This window comes from Globicephala melas, chromosome 5, assembly GCF_963455315.2.
Source record: "Globicephala melas chromosome 5, mGloMel1.2, whole genome shotgun sequence".
Classification (NCBI taxonomy): domain Eukaryota; kingdom Metazoa; phylum Chordata; class Mammalia; order Artiodactyla; family Delphinidae; genus Globicephala; species Globicephala melas.
The window spans coordinates 16,417,678-16,433,435 of record NC_083318.1 but is presented as its reverse complement, the minus strand read 5'-3'; the positions used below and the strand labels follow the sequence as shown (position 1 = coordinate 16,433,435).

Here is a 15,758-nt window from a genome sequence, read left to right as displayed (position 1 = left end):
TTCTGCCTAGAGAAGTTCCTTTAGCATTTTTTATAAAGCTGGTTTTGTGGTGGTGAATTCTCTTAGCTTTTGCTTGTCTGTAAATGTTTTAATTTCTCCATCGAATCTGAATGAGGTCCTTGCTGCGTAGGGTAATCTTGGTTGTAGGTTTTTCCCTTTCATCACTTTAAATATGTCCTGCCACTCCTTTCTGGCTTGTAGAATTTCTGCTGAAAGATCAGCTCTTAACCTTATGGGGATTACCTTGTATATTATTTGTTGCTTTTCCCTTGCTGCTTTTAATATTTTTCTTTGTATTTTATTTTTGATAGTTTGATTAATATGTGTCTTGGTGTGTTTCTCCTTGGATTTATCCTGTATGGGATTCTACGTTTCCTGGACTTGATTGACTATGTCCTTTCCCATATTAAGGAAAATTTCAACTCTAATCTCTTCATATATTATCTCAGTCCCTTTATTTTTCTCTTCTTCTTCTGGGACCTCTATGATTCGAATGTTGGTGCATTTAATGTTGGCCCAGACGTCTCTGAGACTGTCCTCAATTCTTTTCATTCTTTTTTTTTTAATTCTACTCTTCAGTAGTTATTTCCACTATTTTATCTTCCAGGTCACTTATCTGTTCTTCTGCCTCAGTTATTCTGCTATTGATTCCTTCCAGAGAATTTTTAATTTGAATTATTGTGTTGGTCATCATTGTTGGTTTGCTCTTTAGTTCTTCTAGGTCCTTGTTAAACATTTCTTGTATCTTCTCCATTCTTTTCCCAAGATTTGGATCATCTTTACTATCATTACTCTGAATTCTTTTTCAAGTAGACTGCCTATTTCCACTTCAGTTGTTTGGTCTGGTGGGTTTTTACCTTGCTCCTTCAACTGCTGTGTGTTTCTCTGTCTTCTCATTTTGCTTAGCTTACTGTGTTTGGGGTGTCCTTTTCACAGGCTGCAGGTTTGTAATTCCTGTTGTTTTTGGTGTCTGCCCCCAGTGGTTAAGGTTGGTTCAGTGGGTTGTGTAGGCTTCCTGGTGCAGGGGACTAGTGCCTGTGTTCTGGTGGATAAGGCTGGATCTTGTCTTTTTGGTGGGCAGGACCGTCTCTGTTGGTGTGTTCTGGAGTGTCTGTGACCTTATTATGATTTTAGGCAGCCTCTCTGCTAATGGGTGGGGTTGTGTTTCTATCTTGCTAGTTGTTTGGCATAGGGTGTCCAGCACTGTAGCTTGCTGGTCATTGAGTGGAGCTGGGTCTTACCATTGAGATGGTGATCTCTGGGAGACCTTTCGCTGTTTGATGTTACATGGAGCCTGGAAGTCTCTGGTGAACCAATGTCCTGAACTTGCCTCTCCCACCTCAGAGGCACAGGCCTAACACCTGGCCTGAGTACCATGACTCTGTGAGACACATGGCTCAGAAGAAAAGGGAGAAAGAAAGAAAGAAGAAAGAAAAAATAAAGTAAAATAAAATAAAATAAAGTTTTTGAAATAAAAAATAATTATTAAAAATAAAAAATATTAAAAAGTAATAAAGAAAAAGAAAGAAGGGAGTAACCAAGCCAAAAAAGAAATCTACCAATGATAACAAGCATTACAAACTATACAGAAAGAAAAAAAAAAAAGAACAAGAAACAAAAATGGACAGACAGAACCCTAGGACAAATGGTAAAAACAAAGCTATATAGACAAAATCTCACACAGAAGCATACACATACACACTCACAAAAAGAGAAAAAGGAAAAAAAAAAATCTATATATATAAAAAAGAAAGGAGGAAGAGAGCCACCAAATCAATAAACAAATCGACCAATGATAATAAACTCTAAATACTAAACGAAGATAAACATAAAACCAGAAACCAGTCAGTAGCATACAGTAAACCCCAAGTCTACAGTTGCTCACAAAATCCACCGCCTCTATTTTGGGATGATTTTTTGTCTATTCAGGTATTCCAGAGATGCAGGGTACATCAAGATGATTGTGGAGATTTAATCTGCTGCCCCTGAGGCTGCTGGGAGAGATTTCCTTTTCTGTTCTTTGTTCGCACAGCTCCCAGGGCTCAGCTTTGGATTTGGCCCCGCCTCTGTATGTAGGTCGCCAGAGGGCATCTCTTTCCCACCCAGACAGGACAGAGTTAATGTAGCAGCTGATTAGGGGCTCTGGCTCACTCAGGCCGGGGAGAGGGAGAGGTACGGTATGTGGGGCGAGCCTGCGGCTGCAGAGGCTGATGTAACATTGCTACAGCCTGAGCCACGCCAATTTTTCTCCTGGGGAAGTTGTCCCTGGATCACAGGACCCTGGCAGTGGTGGGCTCCGTAGGTTCCTAGGAGGGGAGGTGTGGATAGTGACTAGTGCTCGCACACAGGCTTCTCTGTGGCAGCAGCAGCAGACTTAGCGTCTCATGCCCATCTCTGGGGTCTGCGCTGATAACTGCAGCTCATGCCCATCTCTGGAGCTCGTTTAGGTGGTGCTCTGAATCTGCTCTCCTCGCACACCCTGAAACAATGGTCTCTTGCCTCCTAGGCAGTTCTAGACTTTTTCCCAGACTCCCTCCCATCTAGCTGTGGTGCACTAGCTCCCTTGAAGCTGTGTTCATGCAGCCAACCCCAGTCCTCTCCCTGGGAATTGACCTCCAAAGACCGAGCCTCAGCTCCCAGCCCCTGCCTGCCCCGGCGGTCAAGCAGACAAGCCTCTCGGGCTGATGAGTGCTGGTGGGCACTGATCCTCTGTGCGGGAATCTCTCCACTTTGCCCTCTGCACCCCTGTTGCTGCGCTCTCCTCCATGGCTCTGAAGCTTCCCCCCTGCCACCCCCGTCTCTGCCAGTGAAGGGGCTTTCTAGGGTGTGGAAACCTTTCCTCCTTCACAGCTCCCGCCCACTGGTGCAGGTCCCATCCCTATTCTTTTGTCTCTGTTTATTCTTTATTCTTTTGCCCTCCCCAGGTACGTGGGGAGTTTCTTGCCTTTTGGGAAGTCTGAGGTCTTCTGCCAGCATTCAGTAGGTGTTCTGTAGGAGTTGTTCCACATGTAGATGTATTTCTGGTGTATCTGTGGGGAGGAAGGTGATCTCTGCGTCTTACTCCTCCTCCATCTTGACGGTCTCCTCTTTTTAAAATCTTATTTTAAGTTTCCTTGAACTTTTTTTTTCTTTTTTTTTTTTTTTGCGGTACGCGGGCCTCTCACTGTTGTGGCCTCTCCCGTTGTGGAGCACAGGCTCCGGACGCACAAGCTCAGCGGCCATGGCTCACGGGCCCAGCCACTCCGCAGCATGTGGGATCTTCCTGGACCGGGGCACGAACCTGTGTCCCCTGCATTGGCAGGCTGACTCTCAACCACTGCGCCACCAGAGAAGCCCTATTTTGATATATTTGATCTTTTTAGGCCACTAGTGTTAAAAGGCAATACCAGTTTAATTATTTCCCAAATAAGAGTATAAAATATGACTCAGACGAGGCTTGGAACTTCCCAATTATAATGGACTATCAGAAGATTAAGCTGTGAACAGTCTGTGTGTGTGTGTGTGTGTGTGTGTGTGTGTGTGTATGTGTGTGTATGTGTTTGTGTGTGAGATGTGTTTTTGCACATTTTAAAAAGTGCTTTTCAGAACCATAGGTATGTTTTTCTATTTGCTCTAAAAATTTCAGAAGGTTCCTATCAATTTACCTATATTTATTTTATTTATATATATATATACATATATATACACACATTATGATGTATACAATACATATAATTTTCACAAAATTAAATTTAAAGTTCATTTTATCATCTGACCTCTGATTGTATTTCAGATGTCCACTGTACCCTCCTAACATCTACAACTATAAATTTCTGAGATCTTTTCCTTTTATTTCGTTTGTTTCTTCAACCCCTTTCACTGGCTCACTGTCTTCTACCAGCAGCCTGTGTCATTACATCCTCCCTCTTCTTTCTGTTTGCATCTGGTTCTCATAAATCAATTCCAGATGAAATCGAGTAATCTTGCCCTAGTACGCCACTACCTATATAATTCATCCTTATCAGATCTATCCAAGCTAAACATTGGCCCCTGGTATTCTGATTCTTCTCATGGGATTCAAGATTAATTGGGACCCTCTGTTATAAGTAGTAGACTATCTCCAAAACTTTGACCTTTGTCGACAGTCTTGTTCTCTGACCCTGGCCATAGGCTAAAACCTATATTCCCAGATGTATATTTCTAGAACTGTTCAGCTTTTTGAACTTTCAGCCATGTAGTCACTAGATCAGATTTCCATATATTGAGTCAAAGGAGAAGTTAATAAACATTGAGGAGAAGGTCTATTAGTATGCATTATGGTTTTATATAAAGATGAATTAAACAATTATTTCTGCTCTCAATTAGTTTGTAACTTAATAGAGAATATGGCAGAAGTACATTGATAAGAATAATAATATAGAGTAAAAATGTGCAATAAGAGTGGCATACTTTTATCTGAGCCTAATGAACTGAGAAAAGATATTTTTTTTAAGAGTTCAAAACTGATTTCCTTCTGCCACTATGGCTGAATGTAAATAAATTGCTCAAATTCTTTGGGTCTAAAGTTCTTTATTTAAAAAATTAAATAGTAATACTTACTTCATGAATCTGTATATTAAATGAGTAATACATATATAAGATAGTCATACATATATCTGTTATCAAATAAATGTTCAATAATAGGTATCTATAAATATATATGTGTATATGTATTTGCACATATGTTTTTCAATTTATATATAAATATGTGGGCTAAGTTTACACAGAATAATTAAGACTTGAGTTTTTGACATACTAATATCGAGACTCTGGAACCAGCAGAAAGTTCTGGACCAAAGATAAAGTAATAGTGAACATCATGCAGCACTTCACATGGGCTATAACCAAAAAGATGTGGGGAAACAGGAACATAAGCACCAGGACCAGTTTTTCACATAGTTAAGAGGAAGGGTTCAAAAACAAGCAAACAAACACAGAAAAGCAACAAGAACAACAACAAAAACAAGACTTCATCACTCCATTAGGAGACGAGGAAGCACTAAAGTCTGTGTGGGCCAAGGACTAGGGAACTTGTGTCCTTCATCTGAGAAGAGTGTGTAGAGATGAGGCTTACTCACTTGAAATCCAGGGGCATTGCTGCTTTTTGTCCCTTGATTTCATCTCCCTGCCTAAAGCTGAGAGGAAGGGCCTTGTGGAGCTCCTGCTATAGTGCATAAGTCTGAGGCTGGAGTGAGGTGTGCGATGGAAAACCCCACCCCCAAGAATGAATGAAAAATATTGGAGGCAGAGTTCGGAGTAAGTTAAATCTCAGTAAAAGACTTAGAAATGTAGAACGTTGTCTTTGTGAAGTTTCCTTGTAAAACTTTAAAAAAGTAAGTAAGACCTTCGTGCACATCCCCTGGGGCAACAAGAAAGCGAGGCCACTGTAGAGATTGTGTTTCACTCTATCAATTCTTGAAGAAAATAGGAAGAGAAGAACCCCAAGTGCTTTGAAAGTGGGCTGTGGCTGCTAAAAAGAAGAGAAAAGGGGACTCTGGGCATGGTTCTTGGCTTAAGAAGATGTCCCATGTGGATATGGGATTACCTATGGGGCCATTTCTCAAGTCAGGCCCATCTGTTGTCGCTGGTGTGCTTTTAAGATCTTGTGAAAAAATTATTCTCTGGTATGGAGATTGAACTTGCTGAATATTTTCCTGGGTAAACAATGTTTTGTTCTTTTTGCTTACTAATTCAGAAAACACATTAGCAACAATATTTATGTAGTTTATAGACAAGGAAAGAAATCACATGTTCCTGACCAAATGATTTAGTCATCATTTTATGAGGTTTTCCATATGTGTGTCATCAGACACTTTAGAATACCAAAGATGAAACCTTTGTTTGGCAGTACTGTGTTATTTCTTAACAAGTTTAAACACTGTTGATTAGAGAGCATATCAGACATATTCAGGTCTTCTTCAAACTCTCACTGTAAATTTTTAGATTTTGCATTTTTAAACTTTCAATTCAACGTCTTCCACAAAGCTGTGAAAGTTTTGAAAGCTAAGTATTTCATATACTTATAACTACAAAAAAATCATTAAAAGAAAAGAATGATTCCAAATCTTTTCCTGAATAATATTATCATAGGATTGACTTGAAAGTTTTGTGGAGGAACAAAAATCCTGAGAACTATGACACAGAAATCTGTAGGATTAAAAACGGACCTTTAAAAGGTCAATGTTCCATTTTTCTGTTTCTAAAACAAGTACAACAACAAAGAGTACTATAGAATACATTTTAACTATGTACCAGCCACTATCCTAAGCATGTTACATTCCCCTCAACACCTCTTTTGAGGTAGGTCCTATTTTCATTATTCCCATTTTGCATATAAGGAGACAGATTTAGTGAGTGGAGTACAATGTCAATAAAAGAGATAAAAGAGCCCTTCATGTCCTCTGGGACATTGATTTAGTTATCCCTTCTCTCAATTCATCAGATGTACAGCCTCCTTCCCATGATATCCCCTTCTGTCCACACAAAAGCACAGATATCCTCTAGTTATTTTTTTTAATGCAACCAGTGGGAGAAATACTAACATCATTCACATCATTAACTTCCATTTCATCCAACTGTATGTAATTAAACACATTCAAGAGCTTTAGGCCAAACATTGGCCAAAAAGAATACCCCAGAAAAATTGATTGTGGTTTTAACATGTGCTATGAAAAATTCAAAATTCATGACCAGACTGTTGTCTCCAAATGCTCCACAAACAACCTCGACAATAGCTAGAGTCCCTCACAGATGGACCTCTTTCTCTAGCTTGTGCCTCATGCTGTTCTCGGGGATCGGCTTGCCCAGGGTCCCAGAGCATCTCACTGAGCAGTACCTGTCCAGCTGCTAACACCTTACGGCTTTTTGCCAGTAGTCAACAGCTCCACATTCAAGTCAAATCCCAGCTCCATTCCCCACTAAGTCTGTGGCCCTAAAAATGTTGTTCAGCCTTTCTCTCAGTTTACTTATATATAAAATGGAGATAAGAGTTGTACTAACTTATGAAGATTAGACAATGCAAGTAAACTTCTTCAACCAGTACTTGAATACCTAAAGACTCAGTAAATATTTGCAATTATCATTATTAATATGTTGAGTGAGATTTAAAACGTATTATTTTAATGTGCTTCCTCCTTCAGTGTTTATAATACTTCCAGATCTATTCTGGGTGTGAAATGTTTGTGACATCAGCCTACCATTGTTTAAGTGACTAGTAAAAAGGCAATTACTAGTAAAAAGGCAATTACAGTATTTAAACATCTGTAGTCGATTGTACAAAAAAAGCAAAAAGTGAGAACTAGTTTTCTTTCCTTTAATGTAAAATCAAACACCTAAAAAGTAGGATTTCTGCAGTCATGAATTTAAAAATATGTTAATGTAAATGGAACGCTTAATATAAATTATGTCACGGAGAAGGATATATATGGCAACAAAGGTCAGCTTGCAGCCTAAATTTAATTGCATAGGTTTCCGGGAGGTATCATGCCTCATTACACTGCCCAGTTCAAGTGGTCTTACACATTTTTTATCTAACGTAGAATTTGAGCTTCCTTACATAGAGCACAAAAATACCAGATCACTAAAACCACTGCATTCCTTAATTTTCTAGTCTGTTGATTTTGGTTCCTATACATTTGAGCATAAAAGCTGATTGGTACTATGCCATCAGTAATAACAATCTAATAGGAAAAAGTTTGAATAGTAGTAAGGAAATACTAGCAAATCACTAGAATATTATTATGAAAAAATAATATTGGAAGGCTGTGAATCTCAACACCATCCTGATACTAAAGAGTTACTCCATAAACATTTTACAGAGAAACAAATGAGCGAGTGAATGAATGGCTTTATTTACAAAATGTTGAGTACTGGAAATAAGTAGAATTTAAACTTTGTTTAACAGGAGATAATTTTATGGGAGAAAGAATAGTATCTTAAACAGAAAGTAAGAGTATCCAGGGCTTTATTTTATTGTACATAAATACAGTTAAACAGACTTTCATTATTTCTATTTAGAGAAATTAAAGTTTGAAAACACAACTAAGGGCAGATGATTTGCCATTTACCTGTGGGACAACCCACAGAGTCTAACCAAATATGTCATCTGATCCTCACCACAAAGAGTCTGCTAACCTTGTGTAGTACAGACCGTGTACCCCAAGATTTTGTTAAACGCTAGGTTTTCACTATATGCTGATAACGGAACTGGAACAGGAAATAAAAATGAATTGTTTCACATTTAGCTTAAATATTAAATACATGCAATAAAAATGATTTCAAGTCAGCTCATTGACATAGTGTTATTTCCAGCAAGTGGAAGATTAGAGTTTTGATGTTAACTTGAAGCTTTCTTCTTTAAGATTTCTGCAAACAAATATTGGTTAGTACAGAAAAGGGGGTTTAAAGGCCTCAGAAGCCCAGTTGAATTTTGTTGACAATAGCATTGAGAGTCACATCTAGGAATACAGTTTTTAACTCTGCCTTGTCAGCTGGCCAGCTATTCCAGGCCCAGGGGTATTCTCCAAATCTGGCTTGAGCTATTTTACTGTAAGTGCCTCTTTTGTGGCATTTAAATGATATTGTTGTGTTCTGCATTGCTGAATCAGCACCTTTAAAATAGAATAAGAGGTTGACATATTCCTTTTGTGCAGTATCACTAGGAAAGAGCTGGAATACTAGTCCCTAAATAAAAATATTTTTTTCTTGTAACAACACTAAAAATCACTCGATCACTTGCCTATGTGTTCACAAATTTTACTTTGGGATGTCTTCTAAATTCTCTTCCATAGTTCTGTCTACAGCTAATTGTTAAGTTTGCTATTATTTTTATTATTTATGAACATTAAGACTTGATTTTCTTTTCCTTCTAGGATCCCCTGCTCTGACTGGAACTGGAACTATCAATGTCATAGTGGATGATGTCAATGACAATGTCCCCACTTTTGCCAGTAAAATGTATTTCACAACAATTCCTGAAGATGACCCAACGGGGACAGATGTTTTATTGGTAAATGCCTCAGATGCTGATGCTTCAACAAATGCAGTTATCAGGTACATATTACTTTGTAAATTTTAATTATTTTTCTCATTAAACATTAGTCTTTGGACTAAATGCACACAATGCTTCATTTTGCTGAAATTCTGTAGCATTAACTCATAGCCCAGTTGTGGTTATCTATTGCTGAATAACCAACTATGCCTAAAATTAGGATTAAAACAATAATGATTTTATGTATCATTCTAAAATTTTATCTTATTCATTTTATTTATATTTTTATTGTATCTCATTATTTTGTAGTTGAGGAATTAGGGCACAGGTCAGTGGGAGATTCTTCTGCTTCTTGTGGTTGACTAGTGTCACTTATGGTATTTACCTGGTGACTGTGTCCTAGAGGGTCCAAGATAGCGTCACTCGCATGCCTGGTGGCTTGGCAGGGATGGCTGGAACTTTAGGCTCAGCTGGACCCCTTCTCTGATCATGCGATCTCAGAGCTTCTCAGTGTGGTTCTTCAGCAGGGTAGTTGGACTTCTTTATATGGTAGAAGAACCTCTGGGTTACAGGGACCTCAGGTGAAAGCTGCTAATGCTCTTAAAGGCCAGGCCTTGAAACGGCGTAGAATCACTTCCATAATACTCTCTTTGTCAAAGCAGCCATGGCCAGCCAAGAGTCCCTGGGCTAAAACCCATCGGTGAAAAGTCTTCAAACGACTGTGCCATCCTATAGTCAGATATGATAAAAATTCATGCCATTTTTATCTTGCAAAAAACTATTATGTTCACTTTAAATTGACAAATATTACAACTTAAATGAAAAATATTTTCACAGAATAGTAAGTTGTTATGCCAACCTAAATCTTATTTACTCTGGCTTGATATGTTTTTAATGGAATATATATTTTGGATGTTAATCACTCCTTGCTATTCATGGAATCCTGGAGAAAATCCACTTTTTCCTCTGGTTAACAGAGCTTTTATGTATTAATGTTTATATTGACTATTTAAGTATTACATATTTAAGTCATTTACCCAACTACTGATGGACTCTCTAAAAGCACAACCTTTTATGTGTGATGTTAATTTTCCCATATGGTCTAACATGATCTTTTGCACAGCAGCTACCCCCAAAATATTTATTTCTATTCTTCTTTCTACCAGTTTGATCAAGTTATGCATTTTAATGGATGGAATACTTATTTTGAGTTAAACACTTTACGTAACTTTTAATATTTTCCCTTCTAGTAAACCAGCCTGCATTAATTACTAGCTTATCTAGTTTATATCTTTATCTAGTTTATATCTTTGTTTCCCAGACACCTATTCCAGAATTTAGTTGTTATAGAAATATATTCCTTTTTTTTCCCCAACTGACCAAATCTCCATTCAAAACCTCACTTTTAATTCTTTTCTGTCATAACATTGGAGAAAGTCACAAAACTGTATCAACAGGGTTGACATTCAAAGGCAAATCCCTTTCTCTGTGCTCCTAATCCCATCCCATTTGATTTCCCTCAAATCATTAATTCAACAGTTACTACATTTTGCTCTGGATCTTCAGGTAATCCTTCTTTCCTTGATCATACCTTTATCCCTATAGAAATGCTCAGAATATCTGGTATTGAGTTCTGGTTCCTTTATTTACTTACATGACTTAGGAAAGTCATTTTAGTGTCTCTAAGGCTCAGTGTATCCATCAGTAAAAGTGGAGTTAAGAATTGCTACTTTCGAAATTTGTGAGAATTAAATATATATTGACCAATTACTAGGTGCCAAGTATCATATATGGAATCAGTTAATATGTGCAAATGTCTCTAACACATTATTGGGACATGAAAGTCACTAAATTTATACTAGTTTTTTTTTCTTTTCATCACTCTAATATCTATTTTATTCCTAATATATTCTTCTACAACATAGTAGTGACTGGCACCTAAATAAATGCATTAAATGAATGATCCTAGTATTCTTTACAACTGCTGCTTTTCCTCACAGTTTTCACACCACATTTTTGAGAGGGTGGGTTACTGCCTCATAGTTTTCTCTGGCCATTTATTCTTGAAAATCTCTCAGTCTTTCTCCTCCATTGCTTTACCAAAAAAGACTATTCGAAGATTCTACTGAAATTTATCAAGTCCAGTGATTTCTGAGTCTTTATTTTCCTTTGCCTTTTGCAATATTTGCACCACAGGTCAGCCTTTCTTATTGACATTATTTTTTTCTCCTCAGTGTCTGTGTAAATGTTATTTCTTATTTCTCATCCTGCGTCTCTGACCACACCTTCTAATTTGCCTTCTGTATCCCCTCTTTCTAGCTCTCCAAAGAAATTTGGACCTTCGCCACAGCATTTTTTCTCAGTCCTTTTCTTTCCTTTCTTTATTTTCCCGCACGTGTGTGTATGTGTGCGTGTGTGTGTGTGTGTGTGTGTGTGTGTGAGAGAGAGAGAGAGAGAGAGAAAGAGTAAAAGAGAGAGAGAGTAGAGAATCATCCATTTCCATGGCTGCAGCCATGAGAAAAGTTACCCAGAAAACTAGACAGAAAACCTCTAAACCTATTGTATCAACACTGACTCCACCCTGGAGATTCCCACCCGTCTTTAAAACTCTCTAGGAGGCACTTCTACATAGAGGTAGAAGTCATAAGAACAACATATCAGAAACTAATAACCTTTTCTGTTTCTCATCTTGGTGTACTGCGCTCTTTTAATGACGTTGCCTTGCTTTCTTCATCCTCCCATTGATGGCTAACAGTCATTCTCTCCCCCTACGCTCACTCAGTGGACAAGTTTTCATGTTTCTTCTTTCCTAATGCCTCTGGCACTCATTCTTTTCTGTGCATCCCTCCTGCCAAGACCCTAGTTCAGTCCATAATTACATCATGCCTGGACTATTATAATAAAAATTAACTTACTTTCCTTACTCTGGTTTCTAATCCTTCCAATCTATATATTACATGATCCTGTATAATCTTGGAGCCCTTACGATGTCCCAGATACTTTGTTAAGTTCTGAGGAGTTAAGCACTGCAGTTCTAATAAGAACACTTTAATATAGAAGGTAATTTTGAAATATTACAATTACAGTACCTTGTAACAAGTATAGTTTAAACAGAATGTGTGGAAAGAACAGCATACTCAGTGATACCTGAGGAAATAAATATAAGCTTCAAGTAATTGATGAGTTTTGGAAAGACAGAGGAGTTGCTTATGGACAAACAAGGGATGAAAGGCATTCTAGGGAAAGACAATAACAGGTGCAAAGCCAAATCTATGCAAAAACACAGCATCAGAAAAACAAAGCTCTTCAGTATGGTTGGTGTGGGTTAGGAACGGGCCTTGTAAACCATAGGAGAAAATTCACATTTCTTTCTGTGTCTAGTAGGAGAAACAGCTGAAATGTTTTAAGATGGGCAATAACATGATTAGTTTATGTTTTATGATGATTCCTCTCTCAGTGTTGTAGAAAGTGATTTGGATAAAGCAAAGCCTGAGTCAGTGAATGAAAGGAAAATGGCAGTAACATGAAACAGCTAGCTCAGTGGCGTAGCTTTAACGATACTCCCCCCTCCTCAACATCTTTCAACTTCCAGTTTGCCTAGGGCATAATGCCCAGTCTGCATATTCCAGCCACTCCGTAAACAGTCACAGCATCTTTCCAAGCTTATTCTGTACAAATGTATAGCCAAACTTTCAGCCTCACTGGATCACTTTCTGCTCCTGGGAAAAGGACCTGTGCTTTTCCAAGCATTATGGCTCTGTTCAAATCCTTCTATATCCTAGACCAGGGTTCTGCAAACAGCAGCCTGCAAGCCAAATTCGACCCAGTGCCTAGTTTTGTAAATAAAGTGTTACTGAAAAATAGCTATGCCATTCATGTACGTATCGTCTGCAGCTGCTTTTGCATTAAAACAGCAAGTTGAGTGTTGCAACAGAGATCTGATGGCCTAAAGAGCTGAAAGTATTTACTAACTGGTTCTTTACAGAAAACTTTGTTGACTCCTAGCCTAAAATACCTTCATTCTCCCTTTACGATACTATTGTAAGGTGGGTAACCTCTTTAAGACTTAGCCTAAATTTACATTTCTCCAAGAAAGGCTTTTCTATCAAAAGTGATCTCTTTGTCTTCTGAATTCCCTAAACAATGCTTCTGAGCAATTTCATAGCACTTAAACATACTGCCTGGTTTTGTATTTACTTTTCCATGTGTCTTTCTTCCATCTAGGGTATAAGTTTGAGCACAGAATTTTTTTTACCTACTTATCCATGTCTCTATTAGTTCATCCATTTACCTAAAGATGGATTATAAGAGATTATATATAATAGATTATTATAATTATGTACGTATATATACTGTTATGTGTGTAAACCTAAACTTTGAATTCTTGTCACATACTAATTACTCTGCCAAGTGCTTTTCAAAAGAAATTACATTTGATGCTCAAAACTACCAAATGAAAGGAATACATATATGTATAATACTTTATAGATAGAGAAGACTTAGAAAGGCTAAGAAACTTTATGAATTTAAGTACTTGAATGAGATCAAAATTCATGTCCAAGGGAACTGTGTTCCAAAGTCCAGTTTCTAAACTATTACTAAATCACTGTATTCTAGCAGCCCACAGTGCAGTGCCTTATGACCATAGCAAATCTCAGGAAGAGGTAAAAAAAGTTTCAAAAAATCAAATGGGGATATTTCAGCTTTACAAATGCAACAACAGTTGATTTAGATTTTAGATAACAATGATCAGTTTATGCCAGTAATTTGAAACAGTAATTTCTTGAGTCAGAAAAAAAATTAACACCTTGTTGATTTGCATTGAACTAAATCGTTGTAAACTGATTCTACATCGACAAACCTGAGCAAGAGTCCCTTTTGGCCTTAGCAAGAGCTACAGTGTGCCTTGTCTCACCCACATCCCCCCAGGCTGTGTCCCACCTTCCATCTACTGTAGGAAAATGGAAAAAGTGCATGTTGAAGTCATAAAGACAGAAGTTCAAAGTCTCCATGTACCATTTATAGATTTCATGTTTCTCTGTGCAACTAGATTAGCCTCCCTTAGACTCAGATTCCTCATCGATAAAAAATGTAGTACAAAACCAAACTGTTAGGATTGTTCTGAGGCTTCAATGAGAGCGTATATAAAATGCCTTGTAGTCTGCTGGGCGCACCCTAAGAACACAGTAAGATGCTGCAAAGTTGTAAAGAACAGCGTAGGTGTTTAGCTGTTAAGAAGGTAGCACAAGACTTGATCTAAGTTCATAACCTTAAAAGAAATTAATGTGGACCAGAGAAGCAGGAGAGAGATGCATGAAAAGATGAGAAGTGAAACAAGACTCAAATAATACAAGTAGGGAAAACCTGGGCATGTGATCTCAGCAGTCCATCCATTTATATTGTCCCCTATGTTTCTTTTATCTCTTTCTTTTTGTAACTTACAAGAATAAATTTGATTGAAACTGGTATTATAGATATTGTGAGATATTAAAGAATATCTCATATTTAAAATACACTATTGATACACTTTTATTCTTTAATTTTTAAAACTAATAAATATATTACCTACTTTTAAACAGACAATCTTATGTGCAATAGCATAAAATAAAGAATAAGAATTTATAGTACAGAGCTCCTGTATGGATTAGTTAGTTCAACCTGGGCCAGAACTCACATCATTTGCCTTTCAACACGTTGTTCATTCTAACATACCATGGTCTTCTCACATACAAAGCATCCAAATCAAATTTACATACACTTTGCCTCCTTCTTATTTTTATTTGTAAATGCTTAAGGGAACAAATATTTGAGTGAACCCTGACCTTTGCTGCCATAAAGCTGTAAGAAAGCTTGTGGCACTATGAAGCACTTGTTGCAACCCCTATTAACTTATTTGGTCATTTCTACACCTACCGATAGAAGCAAAGTTTCCCAAAGTAAAGTCACGTAATTCTCATAATCCAGGTGTCTACAGACTTTCTCCAAAAGGTAAGGCAATATGATTATTTCATGAGTCCTGAATTTCTAACTTTGAGAAATCATTTACAAACCTGTGTTATTTTTATTTTGATAAAGGGAATAGATAGCTTCTACTGTGTAAGCATAGTAATTACACTTTGTAGAGTCATTTCTGGTCCAGGAAATATAGTCAGTGCTGTTCTCACTCCTGATCGTGGCATGTGGGTGTGTGAAAGGGTGTTCAAATCTGAGTGATACCAAGTACTTTATCAATATTAATATCATTTCTCAACCAAATTCCTTCTTTATTCTTTTTCTATTTAGCTCTCATTTTATAGAACCTCTATTTAAAAAAAAAGAAATAGCTCCCAACGGTTCATTATGTCTCGAAAAAGGATGAAGATGCTGAAATGTTTGTTTTAAATGATGAACTTCATAGGAGAAATGTGCACTGGCTGCACTGCAAGGTTTTTCTTGCTGTTTCTATTAGGCACTTGCTGTTGCTACGTTTTTACGGACACAAACCAAACTATAGAAACACCAGTTAGTTCCAACAAGGGCATTTCTTTGTTGGCATAAAGGAGAAAGCTTTGAAAGATGTCTATTATCTCGCTACCCTCCAACTTAAAAAATTATGGACCCCAGCCAGCTTCTGAACCTTCAAGCTTAGCTACTTCTTTCCTAGCTGACCTCTCAGGAATATATACAGACAGCTTTTTTCTTCAGAAAGAAGATAGAAGCTATTCTCAGTGGAAACTCCTCCCTGCTAACCAATCTGGTTAGCATCAAAATA

General features: G+C 37.5%; 1 protein-coding gene across 1 annotated transcript in view; it reads left to right on the top strand.

The window, feature by feature from the left end:
* The window catches only part of FAT4 (FAT atypical cadherin 4), a 171,610-nt gene that overhangs the window by 111,805 nt on the left and 44,047 nt on the right, over positions 1-15,758 (top strand). The window contains exon 7 of the mRNA XM_060298962.1: positions 8,889-9,069. Within this exon, the coding sequence (XP_060154945.1) occupies positions 8,889-9,069 (181 nt within the window). The remainder of the gene's footprint in view (positions 1-8,888; positions 9,070-15,758) is intronic.